This window comes from Eschscholzia californica, unplaced genomic scaffold (genome assembly GCF_041429995.1).
Source record: "Eschscholzia californica isolate CP2 unplaced genomic scaffold, dmEscCali1.0.p SCAF_3, whole genome shotgun sequence".
Lineage (NCBI taxonomy): Eukaryota > Viridiplantae > Streptophyta > Magnoliopsida > Ranunculales > Papaveraceae > Eschscholzia > Eschscholzia californica.
The window spans coordinates 59,058,444-59,077,012 of record NW_028238420.1 but is presented as its reverse complement, the minus strand read 5'-3'; the positions used below and the strand labels follow the sequence as shown (position 1 = coordinate 59,077,012).

Below are 18,569 nucleotides of genomic sequence, written 5' to 3'. Positions count from 1 at the left end.
GAGAGTATCTATCAGACTGCCTAATTCGAGAGAGTAACCATACTCTCATATAGCTTGTATTTGAGAGAATAACCGTACTCTCATACATCATACTGTTCCCAGTAATCCAGTCTTAGACATAGCTTAGGCTCTCAGACTAGTAAATGTACGAAACTATCCAGAATTTTCATTACTACTTATAAATCCCTCTAAAACTATTCGAAATCAACCCAAAACCAGTGATAAATATTTTTCAACAAGTTAACCGCTTCGAAAAATTTTCAACACTAGATTATAAAATAAAATATATTTTTTTGAACTGATTTCTAATAAAAAAAATCGAGACATTTTGAACTTTGTATAGTTTGTTTCTAAATAAACAAACTATATATGATATCTCAAAATAACACAAAAAATCTAGATATTTTGATGAAGATTATAGATGAAAAATTGAAAAAAATATGGGGAAAGAAGAAAATTGAGGGGGTGCTCGAGACACCTACAGAGAAAATAATAGAAAAGGTGGTGGCACCTTAAAAAATTTGGGGCGCCCTATAGAGGAACCGAATTGTGAAAAACAGGTGTGTTCTAGATTACAGGACCAAGTGCTAGACGAGGAGGACGCGAGAAGGTTGTCCCGCATCGGCAAATGTTGTCGCGTTTGGCTTCTACTTCACTACGAAAGAGACTAATTACCCCCAATTTATTTCTCAAAACCCTAAACCTAGACATTGTTGTTCATTGTGGAGGATCGAAAAATGAAGAAATTGATAATCATAGACAACGGAGATTTTGTTATATACGGGATTTCTCTGGTTATTCATCTTCAAGCCCAAGCTTGTCGATATGGAGAAGAAAAAAGGAAATGAGTAAGGAAGGTTTGATGGTCGTTAAAGAGCTCAAGAGATTAAAATCTGACGCAGTTAGGTTTGATAGATTCATGCGAACTAATGTTTCTCGTCTTCTCAAATCTGATCTCTTTGCCGTTCTTGCTGAATTCCAGCGTCAGGATCAAGTTTTTCTATGCATGAAGGTAACTTATAACTTTATAAGCTCGATACAAGTTCTGATTTTTGTGCTCTTGGTTAATGATTTAGGTAAATGTTGAAGTAATCAGTAACTTATGTAGATTATTGAATTGAAATTCTTGAGTCTAAACTCTAAGTTGTGATAGAAAAACTTGTCATTTTACCATTTTCTTCGGAGTTATAAAGTTTTTTTTAGGGGATTTGCCACCAATTTTATGTTAGCTATTACTGTGAAAAGCATCGGGTTTTGACTAGGAATTGAAATTTGAATTAGGGTTGGGTTCATAAGGAAGGTGAAATAAGTCAGGTGTGCATTGTGAGATGAGACGATTTCTTACCTCTCACCAAGTAGTTTGGATCTAACTTTTGATTAACAATTGAGCAATTTGTCAATATTTTGGCCCTCTGTTTTTTGGGAAACAAAAAATTCGGAAAACAAAATTTTTGAGGGATAGAAAATTTGGGTGATTTTTTTTTTTTTCATTTCTCTAAGCAGGAGCCACCACTTCTTCTCTTCACGACGGCAAGGATCTCTGACAGCCATTGACTGTGACTCTTTAAAAAATTCACATCTTCTTCCTCCTCCCCTAGCACCGCCACCTCGACAACCACTACCATTTTCTCTCTTTCCCGTCCTCTCTTTCCTCTTTCTTCTCAATTCCTCTGTCTCTTCATCTCCTTTATCTGTTCCGGCAAATGGTGAGAGGTCCCTTTTGCCGGAACAGAGAGAGGTATAGGAGAGACAACATAGAGAGAGGAGCAAAGAGAAAGCGAGAGAGAGAAAGAATGGTGGTGGTGGTGGTAGGAGGGGAGGACGAAGAAGATCAATTTTTTTTTATGAAGGGTCGCCGACTACCCTTGTCGGCGACCTTTGCCGGCGTGAAGAGAAGAAGTGGTAGGGAGGGCTTGGGGTAACAATTAGATTTTCCACTAAAAAATTTTTGTATCCGATTTCTTTTTTTGTTTCCCAATAATTTGGAATACATTTAAAATTTCTTACTTTGAAATCTAGTGACCTTTGAAGACAGTTTTGAATGCATCTATCATATAGTTTTGGGTGCCGATAGTCTTCTCAAACGAGGAGACAATTTCAGGGGTTAGATTTTTTGGAAATGTTGTCTCCTACTGTCCTACAGACGCGAAATCCGGTTTTATTAGTTCGCTAGCCCCTTTGACAACTCTTGATATGCAAAGGATTCTTGATGTGGAAACACAGAGAAAAAGGGCTGATCTTTGAATAGAAAAAGAATGAATGTGCAGGGTTCGAAATGAAGGCTTATTTGAAAAAAGCCTTGTTCTTTAGAGGATCTTTTTCGTGTCTGGTACTGCATGGTTCTACTCTGCAAGAACTCCGAATTATTCTCTTGAAGCTCATCCTCTTTATGATGAATGATCTGCGTGCCCTGAATTGACCTGGCCCAATAGCGAAATCCCAATTCATTGGCCCAATAGTGAAATAGTAGGAGCCCAAACCATGTGATTGAATAAATCCTCTTTTATATGTTGCTGGTGGAGTGCTCCTTCTCCTTCTTCAAACTCCGGTTCGTATTTTTCATACAGAAATCTCTTATCAACAATAGAATAAGATCCATTTTGCATCAAATCTAAGGGGTTCCTTGGTTCGGACCGAAGTAGCTATGTCACTCGATCATTATCTGACTGACTTCAATCTTTTTTATCCGCGAGGGTCCCACGAGAGCGCCTTCTACTTCTACTTCTAATTGGCCATAAACTAGACAGAATCATTCTCATCGAGTCCATGAGAAGTGGTCCAATTTTTGTCATCGGGTCCATGAATTCCTTCTTTTGATTTTTGCAGATGGTTTTCTTAGTTGGTTTAATAGTTGATATGATGGTGCATGATCATCAAAATACTCACTGCTGAACTGTAGCTTTTGCATATTTAATAGTGTCTCATTTTCATGTTCAGTGGACAAGATTGAGTAAATCATCATTCATTTCGAATTTAAACATTTTAAAAGTATGGATTTTATTCAATTGTAGCAAATCACGAAAGTAATTTGTTATGGTTTTCTTACATATTAAGTAGTTTTTTGTAACTTCAAGCCTCAATTTTCGAATTTTTGTTTCTTCAGATTTATGAGACAGTACGAAAAGAAATATGGTATCGTCCAGATATGTTCTTTTACAGGGACATGCTTACAATGCTTGCAAGGAACAAAAGTGTAGATGAAGCAAAAAAGGTATGGGAAGATCTCAAGAGAGAGGAAGTTCTGTTTGATCAACACACTTATGGCGACATCATAAGGTCCTTCTTAGACAGCGGATTAACGTCCGAGGCAGTGGAGTTGTACGAAGATATGAGACGATCTCCTGATCCTCCAATCTCATTGCCTTACAGAGTCATCTTGAAAGGGCTCCTCCCTTACCCTGAACTGAGAGAAAGGGTGAAGGAAGACTTTTTAGAACTCTTCCCGTCAATGATTGTATATGACCCACCTGAAGATCTATTTGACGAGGAAGAACAACTGAGAAGAGAAAGTGAAGACGAGTAAAGAAGGATAACTTCTTACTTATCATTGGCGACTATCCATCTCTAGGGCTGCCATTTTGTTCAGGCTGCCAATCAGAGGAACCAGTGCCTCGTTCGGATTAGAGTTGGAAATGTTGCTGTATGAGCTTCACATGAGAGATATTTGGCCAATGCTGACATACTTCTAGTACCAGGTTTTATCTAATGCATCAATTTTGGTTTTGAATCTCATTGTGCTGTATTTTTTACAGTTTTAGGTGGTTGTAATGGGATTGTATTGATTCACAATGGGTTCTGTTAGGCATTTTCCTGTCATTTCTTTGATTGAGGTTTTTTTTGTTCGATGACAACTTAATTAACTAGTAAAAGTTTATTGACATTGTAAATCATTTCGACATCATCAATTCACTAGCTGTAAATGAGAGTACTAAAGTAGAACATGAAGTGTCTAGCCCAATGCTGAGCCCAATGCTGATAGCCTTCCGGAAGGGTAAGCTCATGCCAATTACTGGACTGGCTGGTCTACCTTATTTACTATATTTGGGTTGAGAAATGTTGGATCCCCCCAGCCCCCTCTTCTCTTCACGCTGTTCGTTGTTGAGGGGTCAACTCCATTAAAAATTCCTTCTCGCACCACCGCCACCACCTCCTCTCTCCCCTCTTATGGTCAAGGGAGGGTGACTTTTGTCGGAAGCCTAAAACTAGATCTGTTATTCCGACCAAAGGGGGACTTCCTTCATAGGAACAAAGAGAGAGGCAAATGGTGGTGGTGGGAGGAAGGAAAATGTTGTTTTACAATCCTTCACCGGCCATCGACGTGAAAAGATAGGAAGAGGGGTTGGGGAGCATCCAAACCGCAGCCTTTAGTACATTGTCATAAAGATTGAAAATCTCAGAAGAGCCAAAATCATGAATGGTTGTAGCCTCAAATGTACCTCTAATTGTAATCTCCTCTATTTTTCTCATTCAATTTCAAGTTTATATGATCCGGAGAATAAATGAAATATTTTTCTCATTCAATTTCAAGATTATATGACTGAGATAATAAATGAAAAGATTATGTGACGTATAATGATGATATGCCTAAAACACCTAAAACCTGTATAAATAAGGCTTTCAGCATCAACATTCTACATCCCAACGTTTTCCACTACAACAAGAAGTTCTAAAACATCAAAGATGTCTTTCGAATGCGTGAGTGAAGTTCCATGTGATGGTATGCATATATCTCTCTCCCTCCCTCCCTCCCTCGATTTCTCTCCGTATTGTGAATCTGAGTAGGGTGAAATATTGTTTTGCAGGGAAGACAAGATGGCCAGAGTTGTTGGGTAAAAATCAAAGTGAAGCAATAGCAGCAATTCTCAAAGACAATCCATCAATTCAAGTGTTTCCTTTGCCACCAGGAGGGATTCCTCGTGGTGACTACTGTTGCAACCGCGTTTGGCTCTATGTTGATAGATTAGGTGGAACGGTTACTAAAGTTCCCATCCTCGGATGAAACATATGTTTTCTCAAATAAAAATAAGGTAGATAGAGCTACTAATCTTGTGAACTGGGCAAATAAATATTTGAGATACTTAATGTTCACTTCAGATTGAGGCGGTAATAAAACTTTATGTTGATCAAATGCGTTTATCTTACTATCATCTCTCCACCCGAAAACGGGTTAGATGAGAAAGAACTACAAGTTGTTTCTCTTGGAATTTCTCCTTTCTGTTTTTGTTTTTATTTCACATTTGGGGTAACAAAAAAAGTCACTGAGCCCAAGAGAAGCTATTATGTCCCATAATTTAAAAAGATGCAAGAGAAAGAAGAAAAAGAATCATAGGAGATTGACAATGTAACATCCCATTCAAAAAAAGTCACTAATAAATTATTCAACTGTAGAACGAACCTGCATATATTTAACTAACACACACGTAGATTGAAGCTTATTTTCAGAAATATCACATCCGGGCATAGATTTAATGTAGAAAAGCTAATACAAAGACGAACACATAAGGTTAATGTAAAATTTTAGAGACGCTTCAGTCTATGTATGTGTAAGTTAAATGTATGCAGGTTCTGCTACTAATGACATTAAAAACATATTAATGTAGAAGTTGTTTTTGTTGTCATCCTTCCTTTCTGGTTTCGTTTTGATTTCAAACTAACAGTAACAAAAAAAACACCCCAAACGCAAGTTATTATGTCATACTGAGACGATCTTCTGATCCTCTTAAATGGACAAAATATAGTCATTCTCTTTAAATGGAGAAAATTTTGTAATATATTTCGTCTGATTAAAGATCAAATACCATCGAACAAATACTATCAGGTCGGGATCAGACCGGACGGGATGTTGGGTACACTTCAAAGCTGAACCTGACCTGATTACTTCATTGGACCAATCAGGTTGACGATTTCAGATGTTCACGCAAAAAAATTGCCACGAAGGGAATGTTGGGGTCAACTGGGACTATAGACTTACCCTTCTTGGGTGCCAAAAGACGTTCGTTTCTCTTGGTCTTAGTTCCCCCCTCTTTTGGCAGTCCTCGTACACGGGGGCAGTCTGAGAGTATTCAGATTGGACCTAACTGTACTCTTCAAGCCCAAGGAAGTAAAGTATCTTAGGGGTTCGTAATATAATAATTATCAGGAATTAGACTAGAACTAGTCAACCAGGTACGCTACATAATAACTCGTTTGGGTACACATAACTTATATTACGAGCTTTTCTATTAGCCCATAAATAAAAGCGCTTTTTAAAAATCTGTCTCAGTCGTTTGGTACGCTACATATAAAGTGCTTTTATATCTTAAAAAGCTAATGTGACATTTGGTAAGAAAAATGCAAACCTTTATATAGTAATTACTAAAATAATATACCCATATCATTATATTAACAAAAAAAATATAAATATTAAAAATTAAATAATCTACAATTATTAATTTTTCATAAACGACGGTGGTGATAGAATGGAGGGGTCGTTAGTGCTTATGCGGGTAAAGTTGCAACGACGGTGGTGAAACGGTATTGGTGGAGGTGGTATAGTGTGGTGGTGGAGTAGTCGATTTGGGGCGATGGTGGTGAAGTGGTTGTGGTGGAGTTTAGGCGAAACTGGAGGCGATGATGGAGTTGCGGGGGAGGTGGTGAAGTGTTGGTGATGGTGGTAGAGTGGTGGCGAAGGTGGTGGAGTGGACGTAAATATTTTTTATGGTTGTAGAATAGTTGTGGTGGTGGAGTTGCGACGAAAGTTGTGGAGGGGTGGTGATGGAGTTGCGTCGGAGGTGGTGATGGAGTTGCGTCAGAGGTGGTGAAGTGTTGGTGATGGTGGTAGAGTGGTAGCGAAGGTGGTGGAGTGGATGTAAATATTTTTTATGGTTGTAGAATAGTTGTGGTGGTGGAGTTGCGGCGAAAGTTGTGGAGGGGTGGTGATGGAGTTGCGTCAGAGGTAGTGAAGTGTTGGTGATGGCGGTGGAATGGTGGCAGAGGTGGTGGAGTGATTTGAGGTGGCGAATGTTTTCTTTGTAATTTTATTTTGAAAAAATATTTAAAAAAAGGGTAGTTAGGACATTTTCATAAAAATAGGGGGTCATATTTGTATTTACAGAAAATAGGGGGTCATATTTGTATTTACAGAAAATAGGGGCCATAAAGGGAGCTGATCACAAAGTAGGGGGCCAAATAGGAATTAACTCTTGTTTTATTCATTCAAGTCTAATCAATAAAACTGAGTATTTTAGTTTAATCTAGTTAGTTTTGGTTTTACAAGTCTTCAGACGAAGATCTAAAGGTTTTTTCTAGGTTTAAATTTTAGACGAAGATCTAATTTTTTTCGGAGTTTTCGCTGCGTCATTGATTTACAGGAACAAAGAGAGAGAGGCAAATGGTAGTTATGGGAGGAAGAAAATTATGAAGGGTTTCTTACAATGGTACTTGCTGACAATCCTTCATCGGGCACTAACGTGAAAAGAAGAAGAGGGGTTGGGGAGCATTCAAGATTTTCTCACCAATCTTGGATGCCCTGGAAATTATTTTGGAAACTCCAAACTGCCGCCTTTAGTACATTCTCATAAAGATTGAAAATCTCATAAGAGCCAATCATGAATGGTTGTAGTCTGAAACATACGCCTAACTGTAATATCCTCTATTTTTCTCATTCAATTTCTAGATTATATGATCCGGAGAATAAATGAAATATTTTTCTCAATCAATTTCAAGATTATATATGACCGAGAGAATAAATGAAAATACTATATAGCGTACAATGATGATATGCCTAAAACCTGTATAAATAAGGCATTCATCATCAACATTCTACATTCCGACATTCTCCACTACAATAAGAAGTTCTAAAACATCGAAGATGTCTTTCTTTTGTGACAGTGAAGTTCCATGTGATGGTATGCATATATCTCTCTCTCTCCCTCCCTTCCTTCCTCCCCCGATTTCTCTCCGTATTTGTGAATTTGAGTAGGGTGAAATATTGTTTTGCAGGGAAGACAAGATGGCCAGAGTTGTTGGGTAAAAAACAAGGTGAAGCAATAGCAGCAATTCACAAAACCAATCCATCAATTCAAGTGATTCCTTTGGTACCAGGAGGGCTCCCTCGTGGTGACTACTGTTGCAACCGTGTTTGGCTCCATGTTGATAGAGCAGGTGGAACGGTTATTGAAGTTCCTATCCTCGGATGAGCAGTCTCTGTCAAACTCCTCTACTTAATGACCACTATCATAAAAAAAAAACATATGTTTTCTCAAATAAAAATAAGGTAGATAGAGCTACTAAGCTTGTGAGCTAGACAAATAAACCTTTGCCATACTTGTTGTTCCACTTCTGATTGAGGCGGTAATAAAACTTTATGTTGATCAAATGCGTTTATTTTACTATCATCTCTCCATCTGAAAACAGATGAAAAAAGGACTACAAATTGGTTCTCTCTGAATTTCTTCGGTTTGTTTCTGTTTTTATTTCACATTTGCAGTAACAACAAATAATATCCTTCATAAAAAAAAAAAAACAACAAATAATATGTCTCGTAATTTAAAAAGACGCAAGAGAAAAAAAAATCATAGGAGATTGGCAATGTAACATCTCACTCAAGAAAAGAAACTCGACAAACCATCTACATCTTACCAAAATCATCGAAACATGACCAAAACAATCGACCTAATAGATTAAACCCAGAGTGAACCTGCGTATATTTAACTAACACATACATAGATGAAAGTGTCAATAAAATGTTACATTAATCTTATGTGTGTTGTCTTTGGATTAGCTTTTCGACATCAAATCTATGCATGAACGAGATACTTTGTAGGAGTACCATTTTTTTTTTCAAAAAGCAAATAAAAGTGGGCTAAAGGATTGATTTAGGCCGAGACCCCTCGGACTTCCCCAATCCGTGGGGGTACGATACGAAGGGTGACGGAGTCCCAGGATTAGGGGTGGGAATTGGGCAGGTACGGGCGTTCATGGACACTTGAAACATCGGGTTGGGCGGGTCGGGCACCAAACTTCAATGGCTATTAGGGTAAGCGGGTTAATCGGGCGGGCAATTTTGAAATTCGCCTTGCCCATTACCCGCCCAAGCCCATTAAGAAGCTCGGGTAATTCGGGTATGGGCGGGCGGGCGGGTAGCAGGTAATCTCATGACTTAAAAACTCACTTCTTCCTCTACTTTTATAAAGTCTTCAAATACCTTTTCTGATTCTAAAGAGACAATGTGAGATTTAAACTAGACGTTATTTGTGCTGTTCATTTTAGGAATTTAACCTCACATTGAAAACTAATGAAGAATTCTCATGAGATATAATATAAACTTATCCCACTCTTTGCTCCCTCAAAGCCAAACACTACTTCAGTAAGCTATTAGGAATTGTCCTCGGCCATTGCAACGAAATGCATTGGATTCGTGTGATTGCCCTTAAACATATTGTTTACCATCTCCACTAGGTCTAGCAACATGGACTATTAAGTTTCATCAACCCAAAAAGTTAATGTAATTTGGTTGGTTATCATTGGATGAGGTTAAGTGGGTGCGGGCATGGGTGGGTGCGCGGTTAGAGGTTTTAACCCATGCCCGCCCACCAAAACTTGGCGGGTTGTGCCCGAGACGGGCGCAGGCGTCCATGGTCTTCGTTGGACTCGGGTGCCCGTGGGCGGGTTCGGGCTCGTGGCAAAATTCCCACCCCTACCCAGGAGTATAAAAAAGGGGCACCATTAATTAGACTGCGTTGACTCAATAAGGAAGGAATAAGATTCGGAAATTTGTTGTTAATGAGCTGATGGAATACCAAAGCGATAGATAGATGGGAAGAACGAGGAGGAGGAGTCAAGGACGATTCTTCTTCTTCTTCTTCAACTCTAAAAGTAGTATAAGTATACTGGAACAACTTTACTACCACGATTAGAGAGAGAGAGAGAGAGAGAGAGAGAGAAAGGGAGGTGGGTTTCTTTGGAGGTGATGCTAATTGAATTTCACACTGCCTGCTTTTGCTGCCCGGGAATGGCATTCTGGGGTAATAAGTTTTCAAACCTTTTCATTCCAAATTTTTCATTAGTAGGTTGATTAGACACTTCACAGTAATCATAGTAGGGCTTGTAATATATATTAATTAATTAATGTTATATCAGGAATTAAACTAGAACCAGGAAAATCATTCATTCATAGCTTTGATAAAACCAAAGGAAGACTTCACATTACTCAGGTTTGCACTTTGTTCCCTCAAAATATCATTAATTCTTTATGCATCAATGATCTTACTATTACTTTGCTGTTTTGATTGATGGGTCATTGAATTCTAGGGAAATACTAGGAGTTTTGGGGGTACATTTTGATGTTCTGTATAAGTGGAATAACATTCTTCTTGTTTGTAAAGAATCATAATTTGATGTTGCAGGCAACTTTGGATATCAATTGTGATGCAGTTGTTGAGACCAGTGCTGTACGGTGTATCGTTGGGGCTAAGGACCCAGTACTGTTATGTGCACTCTTACCGTCTATGGGACTATCGTGTCCACTGGATCTTGATTTTGAGGAACAAGATGATGTCGTTTTTTCAGTTATTGGCCCTCAAAGTGTTTACCTTACTGGATTTTATATTCGAGATTGTTTTTGGCGAAATGGTAGTAATTCCCTTCGATACATTTCTTTGTGTATATTAACTTCAATTATGTCGTAACTCAGATTTTCTTATCTTATTTACTTTTCTTTTTCACTGCAGTTATAGTTGAAACAAATAAGGTTGAAGTAGGAGAAAATTATACCAAGAAAGACGCCAAAGAAGGTAGAAATCATGGGAGTAAAAGGAGAAGCCATTCCCTTGTTCAAGATGTCGGATTGAAAAAGTGAGATATTTCTCCTATGTCTATACTTATAGGATAAAGTAGAGTTCACTAATTACCGCCAAGTAAGTTTTGCCTACTATTGTCATTAAACATTCAACAGAGTTCCAACTTAAAGTTTATTTTCTTGCTTAACATGAATTGTTGAATTTAGAAACCCCATTATTATACTTTACATTCCTAGAAGGATGAAAAGGAACAGCCACTGATAGTGTTTGGGAACTCTAGACTTGCACAATCAAGACCTTTTTTGTTTTTTGTTTGTTTATGGTTATATGATTATATCTATGACGGTATTGGAGAATGTTCTCTTCAATGAAGCTCTCTTAATACGTTATCTGTAGGTTAGGTGAATGGACCTTAGATGTCGGTAAGATAATACGTGAGTCTCCAGAGAGATCCAGAGGTTGAAGTGTAAGAGGGCTTAAGGTAACACCTACTGCGATCTCTCAAGACTTTAGTTCAACTACCTTATGAATACTCTACGAGACTATGATTCGAGGAGAACTTGATCAGGACGAACTGACAAAGTAGAACTTGAATTTGAATATGGCTAACAATCCTCCTCTCCCTCCCTCTATACTAAAATTAGGAAGTACATAAACAATTGAACCATTTTATTCTTGAAGTAAAAAAGTAAATATTCGAGTAACTTGACGTGGTTCTTGGCTGAATCAGTTGTCACCTGTCACCCGATGTAATGTCAGAACTGATATATATCAAGTCATTTGAAGTTGGACATGGGTTCATGTTCAGTATTGAATTTTCTTCTTTTCCTTTAGGAAATGCTTTAGGGTGCCTGAACAACCTGAAGATTCCTCTGCGCCGGCAACAGAAATTGGACATGGAAAAATTAGTAAGTCAAAGAAAGCATATATATCGAAGCCGAAGGTGGGAAAGACTGGTAACATCAATAGTCAACGTATGCAAGATAGTGATGGCAAAGTAAGCTTGGGGATTAAAGAAAATAAAGAATCAGCTGTTGAGACGAATGGAAATAATGCTGAAGAAGTTCCATTAGATACAAGGACTTTTACTAATGGCATGGTCATCGAGGAGCTTAAATTTGGAGATACCCATAATAGTAAAGTTGCTCTTCCTGGATCCAAGGTATATAACTTGATACTGGAGAAACCTGTTGTGGAATTACCTATATGTTACTTAAACTGTTTCAAGTTTATATCCATGTCGTGCGAGAACGTTAACTCTGAATCTTAGTTAAATGAATAAGCTTCTTTACTCGGTTTCAGGTGACTGTTAATTATGTTGGTAAACTAAAGACTGATGGAAAACTTTTTGACTCAAACGATGATGGTGCACCTTATCAGTTCAGATTAGGTACTTCATTGCTGCACGCACCTAATATAGTTTATACATTGGTCTAGTTTCTTTTGGTCTCTCTCTAAAACTTGTTAATCTTTGTCTTACAGGTGTAGGTAAAGTTATAAAAGGATGGGATATCGGGGTTAACGGTAGGTACCTTGAAGTCTTCAATTGAATTTTGGATATCGGAGTTGTTTAAGATTTTTCATCGCCATTCCTTTATATGACTTGCATCTTCAGGTATGAGGGTAGGGGATAGAAGAAGAATAACAATACCACCGGCACTTGGGTATGTATATTAGGCTGTACTAGTATACTCATCATATATATACATGTTTAATATTTTACGACTGTTGTGGTTCAGTTATGGATCGAAAGGAGCTTTCAGGAAGTACCATAATGTACCAGCAAATGCGTCACTGGTATATGACATTGAGGTGATCGATGTTAGCTAATATGTAGTGCTCGGTGCTTATCAGCCTATTCAGCTTATGCAAATGCTTCTTTATTTCGTACGTTTGATTGTTTAGCAGCTTCATGTATAGATCCAACTCCAAACCATAGAGCCCTATATTTATAAATACAACAGCAACTTAGCAAATGTGCAGAGGAAGTGAGAATCTACATTTATTAATCATCAGTGTCTCTCTTTTCGGCTTACTGTTTAGTATTTTCTTCTTTGTACATAAATGTGAATATAGATAACATTTCATACTTGTGGGTTTTTTGTTATGGATCGAATGGAGTTACTTGTAAATACCATAAATACTACCAAATGTGTCTTTGATATATGACATGAAAGTGCTAGATGTTCTCGAATTCTCGATGTTCAATGCCTTAATTCTCTCTTTTGTTTGATAATTTAACAGCTTGATGTATAGATTTGGATCTAATATAAAAAATAAAGCTCCCAACTGTATAAAAACAACAGAAACCTGCAAATGTGTAAAAGGAAACATGAGCATCTACATTTGCTATTAGTCACTGAGTATTTTGGTTTTCATGGAAATGGGTATTTAGATCTGCTGATATACTGGACTGGCTACAACCACTGCAATTGCTTAGGTCAATGGGTTGCAAATTACTGTACTAAAATCAAATCTTAAAATAAGCTTTCTTCTCCTTAAGAAAGTCTTGTCATCTCATCTCATCAAAAAAAAAAAAAGTCTTGTCCAATTTAGACCTTTTTTTTTCAAGATTTAACTATATTTGAAAGACAGTATCCACAACAACTAAAATTATGATGAATTACACTCCATTTTAGATTTCAAATTATTTTGAAAAACAGATATAAACTTAACGTCGTGACTCGTGAGTACCAACTGTATAGTATATCGGCCAAAATTCTAGTCTAGAGCAATGACTTTGAGTTTCAAAATTTGTAGGAAAAGGTAAAATAGATAGGATGAACCTAAGATGAATAAAAAATTGTGTAGAATACAAGGCCATACAACCATCATGTGGGGGGTGTGGTCAGTCGACTGAGCACCCCCTTGGGGCTGAACCTCAGCTCAGCCCCAAAAGGCGTAGGATTTTGGCCATCTGCGGCTCTGCCCCTCACCATTGGAGTTGCTCTAAGCGCCGAGGCCTTCCTATGGGTTGGACTTGCTCTAATATCCATGGCCCCAAAAATCTAACCAAGTGGGAAGGCGATGTTTGGGGTCAACTGGCCCATTTCGGGTTAACACTCTTCAATTAATCACACTAGATTGACTTGAAGAAGGTGAAAGTAGAACCGCTTTGAAGTTTGTTAATGAGCAAGAAGAGTACCGAAGCTACGATGGGGAGAACGAGGAGTCAAGGACTATTCTTCTTCTTCACGTCTAAAAAGCACTATAATTACACTCCTACTACTGGAACAATTCCAGCCCTTGTTTTAGAGAGAGAATTTCTGTGGAGGTGGGGGTTTCTGTGGAGCTGATGCTGAATTTCCTACAAGCTGATTGATTCTCACACTGCCTGCTTTTGCTGACCGGAAATGGCATTTTGGGGTTAGTTTTCAAATCTTTTGGTTCCAAATTTGTCATTTTTCCATTAGGTTTATTTAAATTCATTGAAGTAAAGTAGTGATCTTAGGGTGTGTAATATAATTATTATTATTATCAGGAATTAGACTAGAACCAGGAAAATCATTCATTCATCGCTTTGATAAAGCCAAAGGAAGGCTTCACATTACTCAGGTTTGTACTCTCAAAACATAATGATCTTTATGCATCAATGATTTATTAATCCTACTTAAATGGGTAATGGGTTTTATAAGATATCAAGTCTTTTCCTTTTTTTTTAACTTAGAAATATTAAAATAGGTATAACCAGTTAAAATGATTGATTTTGACTTATTAAAATTAGAAAGCATTTATGAATTATCATGTGTCGTTAGGACAAATGGTAGAAGGACCCTTCTTAAATTTTAGCTGGCCATCTGCCAGTTAGAGTAGGAGAGGGTTATCGTGCTGTTTTGATTGACTGGTCTTCGAATTCTAGGGAAGTAAGAGTTTTGGGTATTTTTTGATGTTCTGTACAAGTGGAAAAACATTCTTCTTGTTTGCGAGTCTTAATGAAGAATCATAATTTGATGTTGCAGGCAACTTTGGATGTCGGTTGTGATGCATTTGAGATTAGTGCTGTACGGTGTATTGTTGGGGCTAAGGACCCAATTCTATTATGTGCACTCCGGCCGTCTAAGGAAATGTCGTTTCCACTGAATCTTGATTTTGGTGAAGAAGATGATGTCGTTTTTTCAGTTATTGGCCGTCATAGTGTTTATCTTACTGGCTTTTATATTAAGGATTGTTTTTGCCGAAATTGTAATTCCCTTGGATAGATTTCTTTGCATATATATATATATATATATATATATATATATATATATATATATATATTTCATTTAAGTAATTTTGAAACTCTGATTTTCTTATCTTATTTTCTTTCATGGCATTCACTGCAGTTGTAATTGAAACGAATAAGGTTGAAGCAAGAGAAAACCGTCCTAAGGATGAGGCTAAAGAAGGTGGAAATCATGGGAGTAAAGGGAGAAGCCATAACATTGTTCAAGATGTCGGGTTGAAAAAGTGAGATACTTATTTTATGTTTATATTTAGAGGACAAAGTAGAGTTTACTAATTACCGCTAAGAGCATCTCCAATGGGACACTCAATCTCTAACACTTAGAGTGCCACATAGACTTTTTGGAGTTTTTGTTAAAAAATCATCTCCAATGGAACACTTTATTAGACACTCTAATATGAGGTGGACACATTTATTGTAGAGTGTCTAGAGAGAGAAACTCTAAAATGAGAGTGTCTACTTGAGACACTCTAAGTGTTACTTTTAAATTTCAACCAATAAAAAATCTTGCTTTTCAACTACTTTTTATCAATTGAATTGAAGAAGGACATGTGTATTAAGTATAGACACTTTAGAGATCTCCATTGGAGACCAACAAAAATTAGAGTGTCTCTATATTGACATTTTGGAAAGAGAATCTCTATTGGCCCTTGACAACTAGGACTTTTAGAGTGTTTGTTAGAGTGTCCCATTGGAGATGCTCTAAGTAAATTTTACCTACAATTGTCATTGAACGGAGTTCTAGCTTAAAGTTGATTTTTTTGCTACACACGAACTGTTGAATCTGTGTGGTCTGTCTCGGCCGAGATGGACGAGAATCTCGGGTCTCGTTTTGGGCCTTTCCCGAGACAAGACTCGGCCTAACCTCCGAGTTAGGGTTTGTCGGAGTTTTAGGTAAGACAGCCCGAGACCAAGACAACAACTTTTAATCTTTTGGAAAAAAAATTTGGAACTTCTATTTTCTGGAAATTCTTAATCCCAATTGTATACTACTTTTGTTATCTTCTTAACAACTTATTATATCCCCAATAAATCTAAGATAAGTAGCAATAATATTATATAGACATTTTAGGTCTTTTGTCATACAGAGACATTGAAAATTCTATAAAAACTATGAAAACTCTAGTAGATTAGGAATACAATTATTAAGTTAGAGAAAGTAGTACAAATTAAGATTAAGAACTAAGAAGTGAAGAACACAAGAAGATTCAAAGTTCATTGTACTTATTACTTGTACTTGATGTCTCGGCCGAGGTTCTCGGCCTTTGGCCTGGCCAAGACCATCTACATAGTGTTGATTTTAGAAACACTGTTATATTTAGATTTCGAAGGATAAAATGAAATAGCCACTGGGGAATAATCCCTTTATCGAGACTTGCACAATCAACACCTACTTCATTTGTTTATTGTTTCTATCTAGGATGGCATTGGGGAATAATCCCTTTATAAAGACTCTTGTAATCCGTTATATCAGAAAGATAATACATGAGTCTCCAGAGAGATCCACAGGTGGAAGGGTTAGAGGGATTAATGGAGCACCTACCGTATCTCTCGAGAACTTTAGCTCAACTACCTTATGGATACTGAAGGGGACTATATTTCGATGAGAACTTGAGCAGGAGAAAGTAGAGCTTGAGTTTGAATATGGCTAAGTGGCTAATAACAATCCTCCTCCCCTCCCTCCCTCTATTCTAAAACCAGAAACTACAAAAACTATTCAACCATCTTACCTTTGAAATACTGTCTAGAAACTTGACGTAGTTCTCGGTTGAATGAGTTGTCACTTGTCACCATATGTAATGTCAATACTGCTATTTATTACGCAATTTGAAGTTGGACATGGGATCATATGTATTCACCTTTCTTGTTTTCCTTTCGAAAATGCTTTAGGGTAACATCAATAATCAACCTGTTCAAGACGGTTTCAGCAAAGTAAGCTCAAAGGGTAAAGAAAATGACAGCTACGTGTGGAGCTACCTACATAGTTTCTGTTACGGTGATCCGAGTAGCAAGGTCAACTAAGGTGTTGTTTGTTTGTTTTGTTAAATCTGAATTCTGAATACAATCTATGTGCTTTTTGAGTTGTTATGCACTCTTTTATCCTTCTAATGGAGTTAAATCTTAAAGGCCAGTCATTATATTCAATGCATGTGTTTTCAGCGAAAACGAAAGCAGATCTAAATTTGAGGAGAAAACTTGTTTTAAGTTCTGAATTTATTTGAAGATAAATACATACAAGAACTCAAAGTACACAAGTATGTTACACAAATATGTTTTCTTCTCTTCCATCTCTCTTGAAGTTGTTAATCTTTGTCTTGTAAGTAAAGGTATAAAAGGATGGTATATCGAGTTGTTTCATACTTTTCATGGCTATTTATCTGTATGAATTGCATCTTCTGGCATGCGGGTAGGTGACAAAAAGAATCGCAATCTTCGTAACGAATCCCATTCTATACATGAGTGACCATATGGTTTAACAAAAAAAAATATGGAAGGAACGGATTTGTATTTTGGCAATATCATAAAAAAAAATTCCTACTGTTTAATATTCAAGTTTTATTATGTTCTTTGTAAAAATAAACGTTTCAATATTTCTCTCTTTTGTGGTTGTTCACTTATGGATCGGAACGAGCTACTTGTAAGTTCCATTAAGTAACACAAATGTGTCGCTGGTATACGTAATTGAGGTGTTGGATGTTCGTTAGTGCTCAATGTTTAACGGCTTATGCAAATGCTTGTTTTATTTGTTTGATTATTTTAAGCGTTGATGTTTAAATTTAACTCTAAAAAAATCGACCTTCCAACTGTAAAATTATGCAGAATTAAATTTGAAACCTGTAGCTAGATATGCAAGAGCAGTGGCTCTGGATCCCAGGGCCAAAATTAGCAAGGTCTGGGCTATGGAGAGAATGAATAAAAAATTGTGTAGAAACACATCGACATCAAAATCATATACCTACTCCTACTAGGCCATATACAATTATATAGTTTGATTAAGGTCATCATTTTTCCTTTTTAAAAGTTAAAAAAACCGTACCAAAAATTTGTCTTTCATTTTTTTTTTCTATAGTCTATCCCTTGATTCCTAATCAGCCTCTACTTTATCTTTTTTCCTCTCCTTTTCTTTTTCACAAAGATGGCAAAATTGTCTCCCTCTCTTGCTTACTCTATGTTTGGCACATCATGTATTTCTTTGATGGCTTGGCCCTACTTATTTATTGGATTCCTACATTTTCTACTATTCACTTAATGAGTATTGACTTTACCCCTCAACAAATATTTTACTCATATTGCCTCTATTCCTTTAGGAGGAGGGTGGTAGATTAGGCCTATAGTGTAATTCATGTATATGGACAATTTTCATCATTCTTGTCATTTTTTATTTTCAAATGACATTATATGGGAGATATTCCTTGAGGAGGAGGGTAAACTTTTATGGACTCTGGTAGATTTTATGTCCATTAAATATAATTTTGCAGTCCACGATTAATTGTAAATTGAATATTTTAAACAAAAATAATATATTTATGATAAAATAGATCATAGTATACGATATTGCTATTATATCA

At 36.9% G+C, this 18,569-nt stretch overlaps 3 protein-coding genes across 4 annotated transcripts; all 3 read left to right on the top strand.

The window, feature by feature from the left end:
• The first annotated feature begins 541 nt into the window (after positions 1–541).
• LOC147552549 (Pentatricopeptide repeat (PPR) superfamily protein) lies at positions 542–3,887 on the top strand. Its single transcript, XM_086671085.1, has 2 exons — positions 542–1,012; positions 3,104–3,887. The coding sequence occupies exons 1-2, from the start codon at positions 629–631 to the stop codon at positions 3,521–3,523; spliced, it is 804 nt and encodes a 267-aa protein (XP_086527211.1). The 5' UTR covers positions 542–628; the 3' UTR covers positions 3,524–3,887.
• Positions 3,888–8,717: 4,830 nt separating this feature from the next.
• On the top strand, positions 8,718–12,972 carry LOC147552548 (peptidyl-prolyl cis-trans isomerase FKBP53-like). The gene is made up of 10 exons (XM_086670518.1): positions 8,718–8,930; positions 9,685–10,004; positions 10,120–10,193; positions 10,386–10,611; positions 10,710–10,833; positions 11,613–11,940; positions 12,081–12,168; positions 12,261–12,302; positions 12,394–12,442; positions 12,518–12,972. The coding sequence occupies exons 2-10, from the start codon at positions 9,950–9,952 to the stop codon at positions 12,606–12,608; spliced, it is 1,077 nt and encodes a 358-aa protein (XP_086526644.1). The 5' UTR covers positions 8,718–8,930; positions 9,685–9,949; the 3' UTR covers positions 12,609–12,972.
• A 642-nt stretch (positions 12,973–13,614) lies between these two features.
• LOC147552547 (peptidyl-prolyl cis-trans isomerase FKBP43-like) lies at positions 13,615–17,129 on the top strand. 2 transcript variants are annotated; one of them, XM_086670519.1, is made up of 5 exons: positions 13,615–14,144; positions 14,260–14,333; positions 14,738–14,960; positions 15,101–15,224; positions 16,891–17,129. In XM_086670519.1, the coding sequence occupies exons 1-5, from the start codon at positions 14,132–14,134 to the stop codon at positions 16,934–16,936; spliced, it is 480 nt and encodes a 159-aa protein (XP_086526645.1). In that variant the 5' UTR covers positions 13,615–14,131; the 3' UTR covers positions 16,937–17,129. The 2 variants fall into 2 exon arrangements, with proteins under 2 accessions (XP_086526645.1, XP_086526647.1); XM_086670521.1 differs by having other exon boundaries at positions 15,101–15,267.
• Positions 17,130–18,569: the final 1,440 nt, after the last annotated feature.

Bases quoted from the DNA above. Each gene is read 5' to 3' on its own strand.
- LOC147552549 (XM_086671085.1), top strand. From the start codon at position 629: ATGTTGTCGCGTTTGGCTTCTACTTCACTACGAAAGAGACTAATTACC. The intron at 1,013-3,103 runs GTAACTTATAAC...TTGTTTCTTCAG, and splicing joins AAGTTTTTCTATGCATGAAG to ATTTATGAGACAGTACGAAA.
- LOC147552548 (XM_086670518.1), top strand. From the start codon at position 9,950: ATGCTAATTGAATTTCACACTGCCTGCTTTTGCTGCCCGGGAATGGCA. The intron at 10,194-10,385 runs GTTTGCACTTTG...TTGATGTTGCAG, and splicing joins GAAGACTTCACATTACTCAG to GCAACTTTGGATATCAATTG. The intron at 12,169-12,260 runs GTACTTCATTGC...TTTGTCTTACAG, and splicing joins ACCTTATCAGTTCAGATTAG to GTGTAGGTAAAGTTATAAAA.
- LOC147552547 (XM_086670519.1), top strand. The intron at 14,334-14,737 runs GTTTGTACTCTC...TTGATGTTGCAG, and splicing joins GAAGGCTTCACATTACTCAG to GCAACTTTGGATGTCGGTTG. The intron at 15,225-16,890 runs GTGAGATACTTA...AAAATGCTTTAG, and splicing joins CAAGATGTCGGGTTGAAAAA to GGTAACATCAATAATCAACC.